This window comes from Silurus meridionalis, chromosome 2, assembly GCF_014805685.1.
Source record: "Silurus meridionalis isolate SWU-2019-XX chromosome 2, ASM1480568v1, whole genome shotgun sequence".
In the NCBI taxonomy this organism is placed as follows: domain Eukaryota; kingdom Metazoa; phylum Chordata; class Actinopteri; order Siluriformes; family Siluridae; genus Silurus; species Silurus meridionalis.
In genome coordinates, this window is record NC_060885.1 from 32,931,085 (window position 1) to 32,948,025 (window position 16,941).

The following is a 16,941-nucleotide window of genomic DNA, read 5'->3' on the forward strand; positions in this document are numbered from 1 at the left end:
AAGTCCAAGATGATTCTTTTCCAGGCAGCTTTTCATTTTTTGTTTGTTTGCCGCATGGATTCCGGAGACTTGCAGCCACTCAGTTTTACCATGTGGCAGCTGAGCGTGATGTCTGTTTAATGCTTGACACTGGCAATAGCATGATGAGGCTCAGAGTCAAAATGTCGTAATCAGTGACTGTGTTTCGGGTTTTTTTTTTTTGGGGAAGGGAGTAAATCCGTTTTGATCGCTGGGACCACATGCCCCTTCTGTTGACGTTTGCATGATACACGAAAAAGCATAAGCCAGCAGAGTTCAGAATGCTCACTCCTCATAATCCCACAGCCATATGTGCAGCAGTTTTGTGATAAGTAATGTTTTAGGTCAAAGGAGGGTTTTTTCCTTCTCAACCATGCGGGATTTTTTTATTTAAACATGTCTAGCGGTTTTTCTATTATACACTGCTCACTATTATGTACATAGACACTGAAAATACCAGGATATGATATTGGCATCTACGAAATCAAAACCAATTGAATAACTGCACTGTTATCCGTTATAATGTGCCATAATTATATTATTAGAATGTTGCTAAATCAAATATCGAGACCTAACTGTAATTCACATCTTATTCATGCCATTTTAATTGTCCAGGCTGGACCTTTAGCTTCTATGTCATGTCAAGCGTTCAAGTTGTGTTCAGTAGTTTATAGATCGATGTATTAATTGATCCTGGCATTACAAAATGGCACACAAAGTGGCTCACTGGAAACGCCTGAGGACTTTTTAATCCCTCATTAGTGATAATTAAAATTCTGCTTTTAAATATGGAACACATATTAAATTGACTATTTTAAGCTCTTGACATTATAAACTGCAGTGTCTTATGTTGATAGAATATATATAAGATGTTAGATAGAAACCAGTCCTTAACGATAATAATTAAGACTGATGTGATGTAAATGTAGGTTACTAATTCAGGCTCAAACCGGGTTATAACCAGGTGTTATTGCAGCAAGCAATGCAATTATTACTAATAGGTCGAGTTTTAGTGATTTTTTAATTATTGTATTGTTTTTGTATTGCATAATTAGCAGTTCTAGCTGCATTTTAAATATATTATACTAAAAATAACAAATACAATTCTTTGTCTTCTTCCTATTATTGTTTTTATTATTATCATAATTATGTAATAATGCAAAACCTACCTGTGTGTACTGTAAAAAGTGAGGATGAAGGAATCTGATGATGTACATCTTTTGAAAGAGCCTTTCATTTTCATTAAATTATGATGATAAATCAATCTGATTTTTCTAATTGATTTTAGATGAATCAGAATGAATTTTAGTGAAGAGTGAGGTTCTTTTTTCTTTGTTTCGATGATTACTGAGGGAATTGTAGAGGTAGGAGAAGAAGGTTGTTGACAGGTCTGTTTGTCTGTTTTGTTCTAATAGGAAAATAACAAGTTTACATTAGACTGAGTTTATTTATACACCGGTCTTAACTGTGTTAACAATTTGCCAAGAGCTACAACAGAGGGGAAAAAAATACTAAATAGATACTAAGAAATAATTCAGCCTTTTATTCAAAAATATGATGAAATGCTGTGACATTTTCCTTAAATTGAAAAAAATACTAATAATGAAAATGTCAGAAATGGTTGACTGGACAAAGGTGAAAGGTTCAAACCCGGATCATGTGAAGGAATTAAGACGGACTGCAGACGAGACTCTCGTGGCCTTGATCACATCGCTAGACGGATTCTGGACCTCCCAGCTTGTATCGGTGTACACGGTAGCCATTTAAATTTGAAGTATAATGCACTCGGAGTAGAGGAGTTTTCTAACTATAGGCTCCTGTGTAAGGGAAATATCAGGGCCCTGCTCACGTTGCCTTTTTCCTAATAAAATATCTGCACAGACATTCTCCTGAGCCCTTAATCATTCATAAGCAGTCAGTAACCTGGTAGCCTGTTTATCGACAGCAGTGCCGTCTACACATCTAACACTATAACAGCAAAGTCATTCACACAAACCTTTATAATGGCGTTGTGGAAATGATGACAGATTGTTCAATTCAATTCATATTTATTTGTAGACCGCTTTTAAAAAACGGACGTTATCCCGAAGCAGCTACATGGAGATAAAAGAGGTTCTAAAGTTGTATGAATGCATAAGTTTAGCACCTACAAGTTTGTTCCTTAATTTGTAAAGGTTCATCCCAAATAAACAAGAGGCCAAGGAAAAACACCCTGAGAGAATATGAGGAAGAAACCTCGAGAGGAACCTGAGGCTCTAACGTTCATTCATCAAACAAAATGATTAATAATGACAATTTATAGCCATTAATTAAAATACAGCCACTATCCCAAACACCACAATAGTACTATCATACATACTGTAGATGTGACACTGTAATTTAGATGGTGTTAAGAAATCCTAGCTGCTATAATCCTCATCCTGTACATACAGTGAGTGACTTTGCTAAGCATGTAGTTAGAGCTGTTAGCTAATCATTATACCCTGTGCAATTCCATAAGATGCGAAATATCATATGTGCAATATTTTCTTAGTTCTCTAGCACCTTTTATATTTTGAAATACATTTGGTATATAAAATATTTCAAGATTTTTTTAATTTGATTTAATTTAAATGTATTTATTCTTGTACTTTGAAGCGGACTCTTAACCAACCCGACAATGACACTAGCGAATGGTTCGAGTCACTTGTTGGTTTGTTTCTTGGAGGCCTGTACTGTCGCAACTGTTGCTTTAAGTATGCACAGGTTTTTTTGTGTTCGTTCCAAAAGAAAGACTGTAGCAGCCAAACGTGTATAGCCCAAAGCTAGACATCTGCAGTGCTAGGCTTAGTTCTTTGTATTAGATACATACACTCACAAGAGACCATAAGAACAAACCATATCTGTTACTTCCTTCCAAGCTACAGTACATATTTCTTCTTCATATATTAAATGTGTGTAATAGATTAGGAAATACCTTTAACGACCTTACCTGCCGCATGACAGGTCCATGCAAATTATTTGGATCTGTCACATAATATCAATTCGCTCACATTTGCTTGCTTTGTGTGAACACAGTTCGGGGCATTTAGTAGCAGTAATTAGTAGCCTGTGCTAACCTATGCTACTAAACTATCATTAGAATCAGAAAACAGCACTTTCTCTACAGCACTCACCCATATATAAGCCGCACACACTGAATTTGACAAAGATTTTTATTTTGAACATAAATAAGCCGTTTCAATCTACACTGAAACTAATGAACTTTACACAGGCTTTAATGAAAGACAGTGTCTGTTACACGGCTTGTATCTAAACAGTAGCCTACTAAGTAAGTCATTGTCTTCCTTCTTCCTTTCACAACTATTTCTCTCCACAGTTTTTCTTTTGTCATCGTCGTGCGTTTAAAAATCACCATCGGTGAAGCTTTTCTCCCGATGCCGTGCAGCTCAGAACACAGGTGAAGTGTGTTTTTTCATGCTCGGTTGTTTTCAGCGTGACGAATGATTCGCATTTCCTGTAGACAGTCCGAGTGAGCGGCAGGTCAAACGTCAGAGCAACCTCATCCATACTTATGATGTGGTGCGGCCCGATTCAGTGGGAGCGCATCTGATTTATTATAAAGAGTTTCATTGGTTCACCTGAAAACGTTCGGCAATTTCATTGGTCTAATGTTATGGGGCTCAGTTTTTTGGCGGCAGGAAGTTTGTGAAACCGGGAAAAACCCAGGAAAAATCCATAAATTAGCCGCTTCGTTGTTTAAGCCGCGGGGTTCAAAGCGTGGGGAAAAAGTAGCGGCTTATAGTCTGGAAAATACGATATATAAAAAGTTCTATATTAAATTTAGATGCTGTACAATCAATTAATTTCCAATTTTTAAATCTTACCATGCTCATACCCTCTTAGATATCTACAAAATCTAGAAAATCATGGATATTCTAACCATAATAAAAAAAAAGCGGGAACTTTTCTAAAGTACTAGTTTAAAGTGTAATGGTGAAATGAATCGTAACTGCGGAGTAGATTTACTCGGGTTTTCATTGTCGACTTATAAAAGCAGGAAGAAACAAAGCCAGAGGGGCTCAATGGCATAATTTCACTTGGGTAGTGTGGTTATCTTTACTTCCATGGTTCGGAGTAAGCAATCAGCCACACAGTCAGCGCCGGCCCACCTGGGTCGCAGGCCACAGCGTAACTGAGCCAGCTGCACTGCAGTAATCCTCTCCCTGCTGTCACACACTTTACTTGTTTGCTAACATTAACATCTTTTTTTTTTTTTTAACTCATCATTGCTTGCTAGCACGTTTTATCTTTATTACTAGGTAGCAAGACAACTAGCAGACCTAATAACCAAAGTATTCGAGTTATTCTTTGATTAATTGCAGCCATGGCAGGCGATGAATGTGATTCATAAAAAGTGTTTGAGTTACAATACAATACTTTAAAGTTCTGACCTAAGTGTGGTCATAAAAAAGCAACAGGTTTCCTTTCCTGGCTGTGTATCGGCATTAAGGATGTATGTCGATATATCATACTTACATACTAAATGCCAGTATATCGATATATCGACATACATACTTAATGCCGCTACACAGCCATCCACATCAGAGACACACACAAAGTGGTGCGAGAACTTACTGTGAATTACACATATATAGTTATATATAGGTGACATCAAAAGGTTTTGAAGATGAATGGTACTAACTGCTGCTTTTCCGACCACATCTGCGATTTCATCATTGACAGCAAGTCAAAACAAAGAGCAAACGCGAAACTGAGCAAATCCGCTACAGAGATGTTCGACATGACATACGCTTGACATACGCCGATGCTGCACCGAGTAGTTTAAGGTGTTTTAAGTGGCACTTTAAGAGCAGAAAATCATCATTGGAAGACGACGAGAGATCAGGAAGACCTTCAACAAGCTCGACCCCTGAAAATATCGGAAGCATTAGGCAACTCTTGCATGATGATCGTCAGAGAACAATCCACATAATCTCACTTCGACACCCACCACTTTGGCTCCTGCGGAATTCAGTCTTTTTACCGAAGATGAAGATCCAGCTCAAAGGTCGTCGTTTTGACACTATTGCGGAGATCCGGCACAAAAGGTGTTGGACATGCTTCAAAAAACAAAAGAAAACTTCCAGGACACCTACCAGAAGAACTGTGTAAACTGAGCGAGTCTCCAATCTTTTTGACAACCAACTCGTATATTTATTCAACGCTTTCATAAAGTATTCAGACCCCCTTCACTTTTTTAATGTTGTTATGTTGCAGCCTGATACTACGATCATTCAGATAGATTTTTTTTCTCATTAATCTACACTCAGTACCCCATAATGACAGTTGAAACAGAATTCTAGAAATTGCCTGTAAGAAAAACAAAATATTCCATGTACATAGGTATTCAGACTCTTTACAACAACACTTAAAAATGAGTTCAGGTGCCTCCCATTTTGCTTGACCATTGCTGAGATGATTCTACACCTTCACATGAGTCTACCTGAGGAGGTTTCTTGAGTGGACATGATTTCGAAAGGCACAACATTGCATATCAGAGCAAAAAACAAGCTATGAGGGCAAAGGAACTGCCTGAAGGGTTTAGAGACCGGATTGTTGCGAGGCAGAAATTTGGGTGAGACTTTCTCAAGAGCAAGATGGAGAGAAAATATGGAAGAAGTGTGGAACAACCAGAACCAGAAGCTGGTCTCCCAGCCAAACTGAGCAATCAGAGGAGAAGAACTTTAGTAAGAGAACCCTATGGTCACCCTGACTGAGCTTGAGAGATCCTGTATGTAGAGGGGACAAAATTCCAGAAGCACAACCACCAATACTGCAGCCCTCCACCGATCTCGGCTTTATGGCAGAGTAGTTAGACAGAAGCCTCTCCTCAGTGGAAAAGAGTCACACTGAAGTACTCTCAGAGTGTGTAGAACAAGTTTCCCTGGTCTGAAGACTGAACTGTGGCTTTAATTTAAAACGTTATGTCTGGAGGAAACCAGGCACTGCTCATCGCCTGCCCAAAACAATCACAACAGTAAAGTATGATGGTGGCAACATCATGCTGTTTGTTCTGCAGCAGGGACTGGGTAACTGGTCAGGGTTGAGGAAAAGCTGAATGGAGCATTGAGATATCCTCAATAAAAAACTCTGGGCCGAAGGTTCACCTTTTATCATGACAACAACTCTAAGCCCACAGCCGAGACAGCACAGGAGTGGCTGAAAGACGATTCTGTAAAGGTCCTAAAGGAGCCAGAGCCTTAAATTGAACCCTATTGAACATCCACACACACACACACACACACACACACACACACACACACACACACACACACACACACACGTTACATACATACATACATACATGACATTATAACATTATGACCAGTAAACTGATGATCTCTTCATCATGGCACCTGTTAGTGGGTGGATTGATTTTTAGGCAGCAGGTGAACAGTTTGTCCTTAAAGTTGATGGCAAATTGTGACGTCTAGACGTCTGGGTCAGAGCGTCTCCAAATCTGTAGCTCTTGTGGGATGTTCCTGGTCTGGAGTGGTCAGTTTCTATCAAAAGTGCTCTAATAAAGGAACAGTGGTGAACCGGCAACAGGGTCGTAGACTCACTGACGCACGTGTGGCGCGAAGGCTGGTCCGTGTGGTCCGATCCAACAGACGAGCTCCTGTAGTTTAAACTGCTGAAGAACTTCATGTTAATGCTCGACGGGTCACGACTGTTTTAGCAGCAAAAGGGGACACAACATTGGGCAGGTGTTCATAATGTTATGCCTGATGGGTGTGTGTCTATAGGTAGATATAAATTGTCATAGATTGTAATAAAATGCATATATAAAGAAGATTTCTCATATCATGAAACAAAAAAAACTATCCCTCCCTCTCTTGCATGTTTCCAAAATGCTTTCTTAGTTCAGCCAGCTTGAATCTCTGTCCCATGTGCTGGATTTGTTCAAGTCGCTGGTTATCTGTGCATGGCCTATTTTTCCCCTCTGTGAATGTAGGGTACCCTGTTATGCACGCCTGATGTGTGTATGTCATTAGTATTAAAAAAAAAAAAGGCCTGGATTAAGGTTCCACTGACACCTTGTGGCGAGCTGTCACAGCTCCGCAAAGAGACAGAGCTAGTGATTGACGCTAGCCCTCCGCGTAAGAGCAGGTATTAAATCCGCAACTGTGACGCTAACAGACAGTTGCAAGTCACGCGACTGTGGTCACAGCATGCATGGTGTCAGCTTTATAAGCACGTAAGACAAAGCATCCATCATAACTGAGATGGAGCTGTGCTGCATCCTTCACACACACACACACACACACACACACACACACACACAATCCCTTGGGTAATAGCTCCGACTTAATTAGCGTGAGCGCTGACTGACAGCACCGGCACATACTTAACGCTACGCTGCGATCAGCAACTAGCATGATCATGCCATGATTTTACTACAGATTTGCACAGTAATGCATCCATTTTCATTACTAACTGAACCAAATAATAAACAGAGAAAAAAAAAAGAGAAGCTCAGCATCAGGATGGTAACTGGTTATCACATCTTCATTTGTCCTAACAAGCAGGAGATTTGTCTGCCTGCGGAAAACCACCTGTATTGTTATTTTTAGGTCGTCACGGCATCAGCATTATTCTCTCGTGCAATATGCTGCGAAATCGCACCGCAGCGGTATCGATATTGTTTAATACACTGTAATATCATAACAACCAATGATTCATAAACATCAATACGTAAAAAAAAAAATAACTCGCAATATATTGTCTTGCAATAATAAACCCGGGCAGTAACTCGATTTCGCATTGAGAAGATTATGACCTGTAAGTAATCACTCTAGGACTTTAGGATCGGTCTTTATACTGTATAACGTGAACACACGTAAATGTTAAGCTTTCCTCTGATTGTTACAGAGAAAAGAGAAAAGATGGAGGGACAGAATAATCATCCTCTTTGTTAAAATAATGATGTAATGACTTAATTGCTTAATTCAATAAGATGATATTTGCAGGATGATTCATTTCATAACTGAGCATTTCTTTCGTTCTCAGAAAAGTTTTTACGCTCAGATTACATCGCCGGCTCGCAAATAAAAGAATTGCTAATAATGCCTAATTGTCCAAGTTCTTTGAAGCTCAATTACTTAATTTACAAAACAAAGAATTTACGATCTATACTCAAGATTAGATGATATTCAAAATCGTGCTTTGTCTTTATTATCGTAATTTTTCACTGTTTACAACTACACTTTATGGTACTACGAGGAAATACAAAGCATTAAAAACTCTCGTGTCCTTGTAACTTTGTGTTCTTTGGTCATAAACATGTGTATTGTCATTTCACACACACACACACACACACACACACACACACACACACTCCATCATCACCTGCATTCTGATGGTAAACCATAAATTCTCGAAATGTATAAAATGACAAATCTTTATTTAAAAGTATTCGCCAACCAGGACCCTGATCAGTCTTATCATATTTATACAGGAGCTCAAACCATTTCCTGATATCACCACAAAACACACAAACAATATCAGCTACTTAAAATCTGTCGCTTATGAAGGTCCAGAAATGCAACTTCGATGACTAGATGGTGAGAATATACCTTAACGCCTGCTCATTAATAATTCGTAGTTTAGATTTGGTCTTGATTAACCAGCACCGAGATTAACAGTGTTCATTCGAAAATGTGAATGAATGTTTTTTTGTCCGATTATTTACAAGCATGATTTTGTTGTCGATCGTTTAAACAAATCAGATCAGATCTTTTCTAAGCTCCATTCCTGTAGCTAGCTCCTAGTGCTATCATTGGCTAAAGAGTGAAAAAAAAGCCTGAAATGTTCATATTTATCTGCACATCCAGCTTCAAGAAATCAACAAGCCTCATTATCCAGGTGGATTTTTCACATTAGACTTTCAGGTGACCTAAATTCTAACCATTAGAATTTCTAACAGATTTAACAATTATGTCATTATGTCACAATGTTTGTACACACATGATCATGATGCCCATCAACACATGTTGAACATCCCATTCATTTGGTTCCATCTCTTCTGTTATAATAAGCTCTGCACTTCTGGAAAACCTTCCCACTGGATTTTGGAGCGTGACTCATTCAGCCACAGGGGTATTAGTGAGCTACTAGTGCACTGATGATTGGTGAGGAGGTCTGGGGTGCAGTTCATCTCAAAGGTGTTAAGTGGGGTTGAGGAGGTCAGGGCTCTGTTCAGGCCACTCAAGTTCTTCCACTCCATGCTCAACTCAAATTTGTGCACAGGGTCATTGCCATGCTGGAACATGTTCAGCTCATGGTGTTCTACTAATGGGGAATTCTTACAGTTGTGACAATTGTGTGGTTCAACTTTATAGTAACACCATGTAGAAGAACCACATATACAAAACTGTACAATGAAAAGTGTAGTTATAAAGTGTAGTTATTGATAGTTAGATAATATATTGTGGATCTTGGTGAAATTTTGAGTATGTTTTAAAATTGCCATTGATATGAGAGTACTTTATTATTATATTAATACGCCATGTCCTGTAAGCACGAGTGTTACTTAATAGACAAATATCATATTAATTCCATATTGTGACGCTCAAAAAACCTTTTGCTGCACATCACAGCTATATTCCTTGGTCTCATTGCATTTCACATACTATATATAACTTCACAAAGGTGGCAAAAATTGTGCCACAAATGCATTGAATAAATAAAAAAAAATTTAGTTTGTGTTTAATATCCGTAAAAGTGTTTAGTAAATTTTTTAATCAAAAGTTACAACAAACAACAAAAATAATTCTTTGCTCACATTTAGCAAGGGTGCCAATATTATTGGAGGGCGCTGTGTAGACTTAGAACCATAACTGATGTGTTTAAAACAGCACAGGAGGATCAGTCGCCTTCCACCGAGAACTCGAACTGAAAAATACTGCTGTTTCATATAATGTTCCTCCAGAACAAGTGGTTTTTTGTCTGTCTGTTTGTTTTTTTTTTTTTTTTGTTTTTTTAATCTCCAAGATGTTCAGCATCCAACACAGGTGGAGAAAAAGAGAAGCATTAAACCGTATCAGTCTTAACACTAATTGCAGTTAATCTGCAGGCAGGAATGCTTTTAAAGCCTCTGGCCCATGCATTTTTTAAGCTCGGCTATGACAAGAGCAAACGTACAACATGGCTACATCACCAGCAGCCTAAGTGCTACTTAGAATAAATCGCTTTGTTGATTTGACACACACAAAAGACGCTTCAATTACCTTTAACTCACACTTTAAAAACGATTTCGCTGGATCTGTAAACGTTTTTAGGTTCAGTATCCCCAACCCCAAAGCAAGTACAAAGCCTGCTTTTACCCAAATAGTCTGTGTTTAATCGTCTGACACTTACCAAGAGTCCAAGCAGTCTCAACTAAACACGTTCCCAAAAATACCTTCAGCCTGGCATTCTTCAAAAGTTTTAAATGGAACCTTGGAAACTTTCAAAAGTTTATCTACAATGGGGGTAGAACACAACGCCGCTCTCGTTGTATCAGTTTACTGCTCCAAATATCTCTATTCTGATTTCAACTCAAAGTGGCCTAACAAGTAGCAATCTTTTATTCATATTTCAAACAAACGCATTCCAAACCTTTTAAAAACACTAGGAAATAAAACAGAAATTAACAATGCGAGCACTGTGAGAATGGGACGTAAACACACGACTCCTACCTCACTTTTAAGTTCCCTGGCTGCGGTTGTCCATCGTAAATGGACACGATGTCAAAGTCCTCCTCCAGAGCGAAGGTGTGGAAGGAGAGCTGTATTCGGTTTCTTTCTCCCGTCACTATGATCCATGTGCAGTTGGCATAGTTTGGGTACCCGTGAGGGAAACCAGGGCTCTCTATGCTTCCATTCAGGCCTTGCACCACACCGCCACACGACTGACCTAAAGGTGCAAAAAACAGAAGAGGGATCATCATCATCATCATCGTCGTCATTACTATGATCAACACCACATCTCATTATTTTGATGCCACATTAAACCAGCCATAGTGTTTGATCTTTAAATACAATTGTAGCATTTATTTTAGCATTTGACACATAAACAGACCTTAAAGCTTCTTATATCTACATCAAACTCATGTAATCAAAGATATGAAAATTGACACATTCTTGCAATCATATAAAAAATTATTTATTTGAAAATTTCATGTTGAAAAATATTATTATAATGTTAGACTCATTTTTATTAGTGTGTATGCAAAAGTTACCACACCCTGATTAGACAGTTACTATAATACTGTAAATCGAATCAGAGCATCCTACAATCCTGCAAACTCCATTATTGAAACTAAATTATTGACCTATTTATTCCTTGTTATAAAGAAACTCAATCTTACACCATGTTTTAAGCACATTTTCAAGCACTGGGATAAAGGGAATTTGTCTATTAACGCATGACTTAAACTTCCCCAGTTGGTAATTACCGTTCAGCTAATCATAATGAAGCCCTAAAGCTGGAGGTCCAGCCCCAAACCAATTAATAACATCATCCATCATTTAGCCGTCCACATTATACAGTAATATATAAAACATACATCTGCACTGTACAGTCTGGTTGTACTTCCAGATTCTTCATTTTTATTTTTGCATGTGCCAATAGAACATAGAATTTATAATAATAATAATAATAATAATAATAATAATAATAATAATAAAAGCATTTGCTTTGTTCCAAACAAACTCAGTATCCCACGATTTATAGACTTACCAAAATATAATTTGTGACAAGTTCAAAAGCTTTAATAAATAAATAACGAACGTGAAAAAGATTGGGTTTTCTTTTAATCTCATTCAGCTTTTATACCCCGTCAATTTCACTTTCACCATGAACAGTCCCGAGTCATAAAGGGACTCAAACTTGAAGGTCACACAATCACGGCTTGCGAATAAAAGCAACTCAGCCACTTAAGGCAACCAGAGACACTGGAATATTTCCTGCCTTCTTTGGCATTTGTGTGTGTGTGTCTGTATGTGTGTGTGTGTGTGTGTGTGTGTGTGTGTGTGTGTGTACATTTTATCTTGCACTGCCAACAAAATCCCCCCCATCATAACTGAGCTTATCTCCAGCACCATGAGAGTACACAATCATAACAAGCCCAACAGTTGTGCGGCACCGCACGCTGCGCTACAGCCCAGTCATCAGCAATGCATTTGGGTTCATTAAAGAGATGTATAATCCATGATGAAATGAGATTACACCATTGTCCTTTTCAACCTCTTTGGGCTGAAAACCATTTTTTCATTATACTGTCTATATTGTCTCAGCATCAGCTCGGCACATTAAGTGAAGGTACTTTATAGGTAGTGTGTGTGTTTCCGAATGCATGAATACACAGCCCAAACTGTACAAAAGATAAAAACTGGATTGTTGTCTGGACTTTGATTGGTCAAATTCATAAAAAGTTGTATATCCAGTAGTTCCTCTCTCTCTCTAGTTCACAGGAGTTCTGTGTTCTGCAGAGGGGAATGATTGGCCTGGTTCGAGCTGGCAGGACAGCCACAGTAACTCAAACTACCTTTTGCAACTCCAGTGAACACAAAAAAAAACACATACCGGATTGTACAATATCCAAAACCTTAAGGCAGGTGGGTTACAACATCACAAAATCAAATATGACTCCAGCTCAGGTCAGCCAAGGACAAAATATAACCATTCTATATTTCTACAGTATATATATATATATATATATATATATATATATATATATATATATATATATATATATATATATGTAATTCCAGAGTTATGATGAAGCCGTATGGAGATGCCCACATTGAAACTTGAAAATATCCTAAGTCGAGCCATGACCTAACCTACCCAGGAATCAGTATGGGGTAGTATACTGTAATTTGTTAATAATGTAACACATTGCAGTACATAATTTAGCAAAACAGAGCAATTTACAGTGCCGTAATGTACAAACTTTACAGTGTATATGTATGTGGCAGAGGGTGCGTGGACAAGCACCGGTTCGTGAGTGGAGGACGGAGCCACACTTGCTCTGTATCGCCCAATATATCATACCGCATATATACGCTGCTACGGTTGGGTGCCACGCAATAATTTAAATATGGTAATATAATATAAATAATATACTGGTCTAGTGGTTAGGATGCGGCACTCTCACCTGACCGGGAATCGAACCCCAGCCATTAGGGTTGCACAAGCCAATGCACTCTTAGTGCCAGTCCCAAGCCCGGATAAATGGGGAGGGTTGCGTTAGGAAGGGCATCCAGCGTAAAAACATGTGCCAAATCAAACATGCGGATCACGAATACGGATAATCCGCTGTGGCGACCCCTAATGGGAGAAGCCGAAAGAAAGTATCTTAAAAAGTATAGCCTGCTTATATAAATAAGTTCAATCATTATTTCTTTAGACTTTTCCTAGGACTACACACATGAATGTTGCAGGAAATAATTATTCTTCTTCCCATTCTGTATCTTTTCAACAGTGCAATGTTCATTCATTAGGCTGAGCATAAAATCCACTTTCATATCAAAATCCCATGCAAAAGGCCTTCCTATGCTGTTTGACTTTGCGAAAAGATATTTACCGAGGAGATGAAATTATGCGTTTTCTACAGGGTCGTGAACCTGTCATTCTTCCCCTCCTTTCGGTTCTCCATCAATCAGGCTTCTGTGTTTCTCAACCTTCCCGCTGTGTACCAATCCATCAACCGTGGCCTCAAAGCACGGCCCCAGTGTGATGGAAAAGGGCCGTTTGATGGAGCTGTTTTCCGCTTAAAACTTAAATAATTGTCTCACCTCTTTGTTTGATCTGATATATAATCACTCAGCACTTTAACGGTCAGCTACAGGTACAAGGGTTGATGAGGGCAGCTGCTTTTGATGGTTTACAGAGGTGAAAAAAAAATCATCAGTTTAACACGCTGTATTTCAAGTTGGCCGAGACAACTGATAAAATATTCGGCTCTAGAATATACCACAGTGCGCTGTGTGAAGAATCGTTCAAAAACCTTGGTTCCAATGTGTGAACATTTGATCCAACTCATCACTGAAATAATAAACCCTTCATGAGCTGGGTCAGGTGTGCTGAGGGCACGGAAACACCAAACTGTGCAGGGCAGCAGGTGCACACGACTCGAGCTGAAGATCTCAGATTCACAGCACAGCCGTGGTAAACTGAATAACAGGGTGGCAAACAACTGAGACTTGGGGGGCACAACAGTACATAAAACAATGCATAGAGTTATAGAGGTGCACTTTTTCTTTTTTTAAATATATACAAAAGGGAATTTATATAGTTGAGCAACAGTAGAGCTGTGGATCCCAATGGGATCCCATGCAAAAACAAACAAACAAACAAAAACAAACAGTTGTGTTGATTTCAATTGGGCTACTAGCTTTTACTGGAAACTAAATCTAGGTGAAGGTATAATAGAGAGGCATGAATAAATACAAAAATATATAAAAATATTACAGAAATGCTATAATAACAATATAAAAACAATATAAGCTTTACTTGTAGAAAAAGTAGTAACTCATTCTCCAGGCTGTCAAAACCAGAATAGCAGTAACCAGCGAGTGTTAGCATGCTAGCTAAACCCGCTCCAGCAGATAAAACTCGACTACGCATTTATTTTCCCTCAGTGCTCAATGTGCTGCGAGTTGAAAACACGTCCCGCTGGCGTCTGAAGGCTCGCAGTGGTAAACAGTGCCTCCTGTAAACATGGCTGAAGGAGCCCATCAAGGTGCCTAATGTCTAATTACTATAATTTCCACTACAAATGTAATCGACTTAAATGCAGTGCATTCCCTACTCTGAGTAAATATGATACAACGAATGGCCTTGAAAGCACATCATGTTTTAAATCAAATCTATTGGAGGAAATCTGACTGCTTTTTTTTAAGGAAAAAAAAACATCACTACAAATAGTAATTAAAAGTAAGACAATCACTAATATTGTGTTCTTCATTATAAAATCCTGACCTTTTTTAATATTTTAAGCGATATTAAGTTTTTAGGTTTCTTCCACCAAGCTGTCTTTCCTGCTGTTTAGACTGATCAAGGCTTAAAGTCAAGCAGTCCGTCTGTAAATCCGTCCTTCCTTCTTCCTTCCCTTCCTTCCGACTGGATTTGTCAAGCCAACATAAGAATTTGTTATTACAAACTTCACCTCTCTAGTTACCGTATAATTAACATACTGTGCATAAAGAAAGGTGATATGAATTACAGAGGAAATGCACCACTATAAGGGGACCATGGATCATTTACACTACCAATAGAATAAGAAACAATTCCACAGAGAACATTAATGTACTTTATGTAGACAGTAGTTGAAATGCGACGGGATAAAGTAAATCCATATCGAGATAATTAATGTTAACAGGGAATTTCATTGTTGAATGCTGTGTGAAAAATATCTTCCCAAGAACCGTCGAAACAAATCTCACCTCTGTAACCTTGAGAAACAAATCCAACACACACACACACACACCTCAAGCAATGTCACCTCCCAGACAAACGCCAGGCTTTCCCCTCATCCAGAGATACCATCATCTTCTCAATGAGGTATTCAAGGGTCCAGAGGAACAAAGCAAATACAAATGCCTCCGAATAAATATATTTTGGTTTCTGCACAAAAAAAAAACATGGAGTGACCGAGGGAACATCTCATGTGTTAGAGGTCATTTGCACAGTGTCTATAACACTGATTTACAGAACTAAATCAATTACTAATCCTTTATTACCTTATCAGTACTAAAGAGGCTTAAGAGTGAGTTATAAAAACAAATAGCTAGCCAGCCAGCCAGCCAGACAGATAGATATAGAGAGACAGACAGACAGACAGACAGACAGACAAACAGACAGACAGATAGATATAGAGAGACAGACAGACAGACAGACAGACAGACAGACAGACAGACAGATAGATAGATATAGAGAGAGACAGACAGACAGACAGACAGACAGACAGACAGACAGACAGACAGATAGATATAGAGAGACAGACAGACAGATCCCAAGACCTAAGGTAAAGATGCAAAGCAAGTCATACTGTATAAGTAAAATTATTTAATTATATTATTTAAAAATGCACAGAGTAAGTTCTAAGAAATTATTATAAATTTAAGTAAACTATTAGATGCTGTATTATTATAAACTCCTTGCATTTTATTGAACGCTCATTCAAAACCAACAAAACTCTTATTTCTTTTTTCCGCCAGCATTGAATACTCAAATGCACGTCTCACTAGGGTTCCAATGGACACGTTATATTACTATACTGTATATTTAAAACTCAGCAGCTACAATCCGAATCAGGACAAAGATATGGACTCATATTTCACTCATAGATCACAGTATCGCCAAGCTGCCACTCTTGGGCCCTTGAGCAAGGCCCTTAACCCTTTGTGCTCCAGGGGTATGCACTGTATCAGCCTAATAACATCGCTGTGATATGCAAAAAAAGAATTTCACTGTGCTGTAATAGCCACGTGACAAGTAAAAAAACATTGCTTTTATCGTTGGACACCTGAGCATAAAATCAATTAGTTTATATTTGCTTTAAAAATAACCTCCACTCTTCTGGGCAGATGTTCTACTAGATTTTGGAGTGTGCTCGTGGAGATTTGTGCTCATTCAGACACAAGGGTGTTAGTAATGTCGGATGAGAAGTCAGCATTCCAATTCATCCCAATGGCATTCAATAGGTCGAATGTAATGCTATAGAAATGTCACATGTCCCAATACTTTTGTCGATTTACAGTAGTGTATATTTTACACCAAGATACTGTGAGAACCTACAATGTATTTAATTGAAAAATACTGCGCTTCATTCATATACTGTATATGAATATATATGACATTATCGCCGGTTCTATATTTTCACATTTACTGTAC

At 38.4% G+C, this 16,941-nt stretch overlaps 1 protein-coding gene across 2 annotated transcripts in view; it reads right to left on the reverse strand.

Annotated features, from left to right (window-relative positions):
• The window catches only part of csmd1a (CUB and Sushi multiple domains 1a), a 378,189-nt gene that overhangs the window by 245,166 nt on the left and 116,082 nt on the right, over positions 1-16,941 (reverse strand). For both annotated transcript variants that reach the window (XM_046872557.1, XM_046872551.1), the window contains one exon: positions 10,740-10,956. Coding sequence is in view for 1 of the 2 variants with exons in the window: in XM_046872551.1 (XP_046728507.1) it covers positions 10,740-10,956 (217 nt within the window). In the remaining variant the exon portion in view is untranslated. The remainder of the gene's footprint in view (positions 1-10,739; positions 10,957-16,941) is intronic.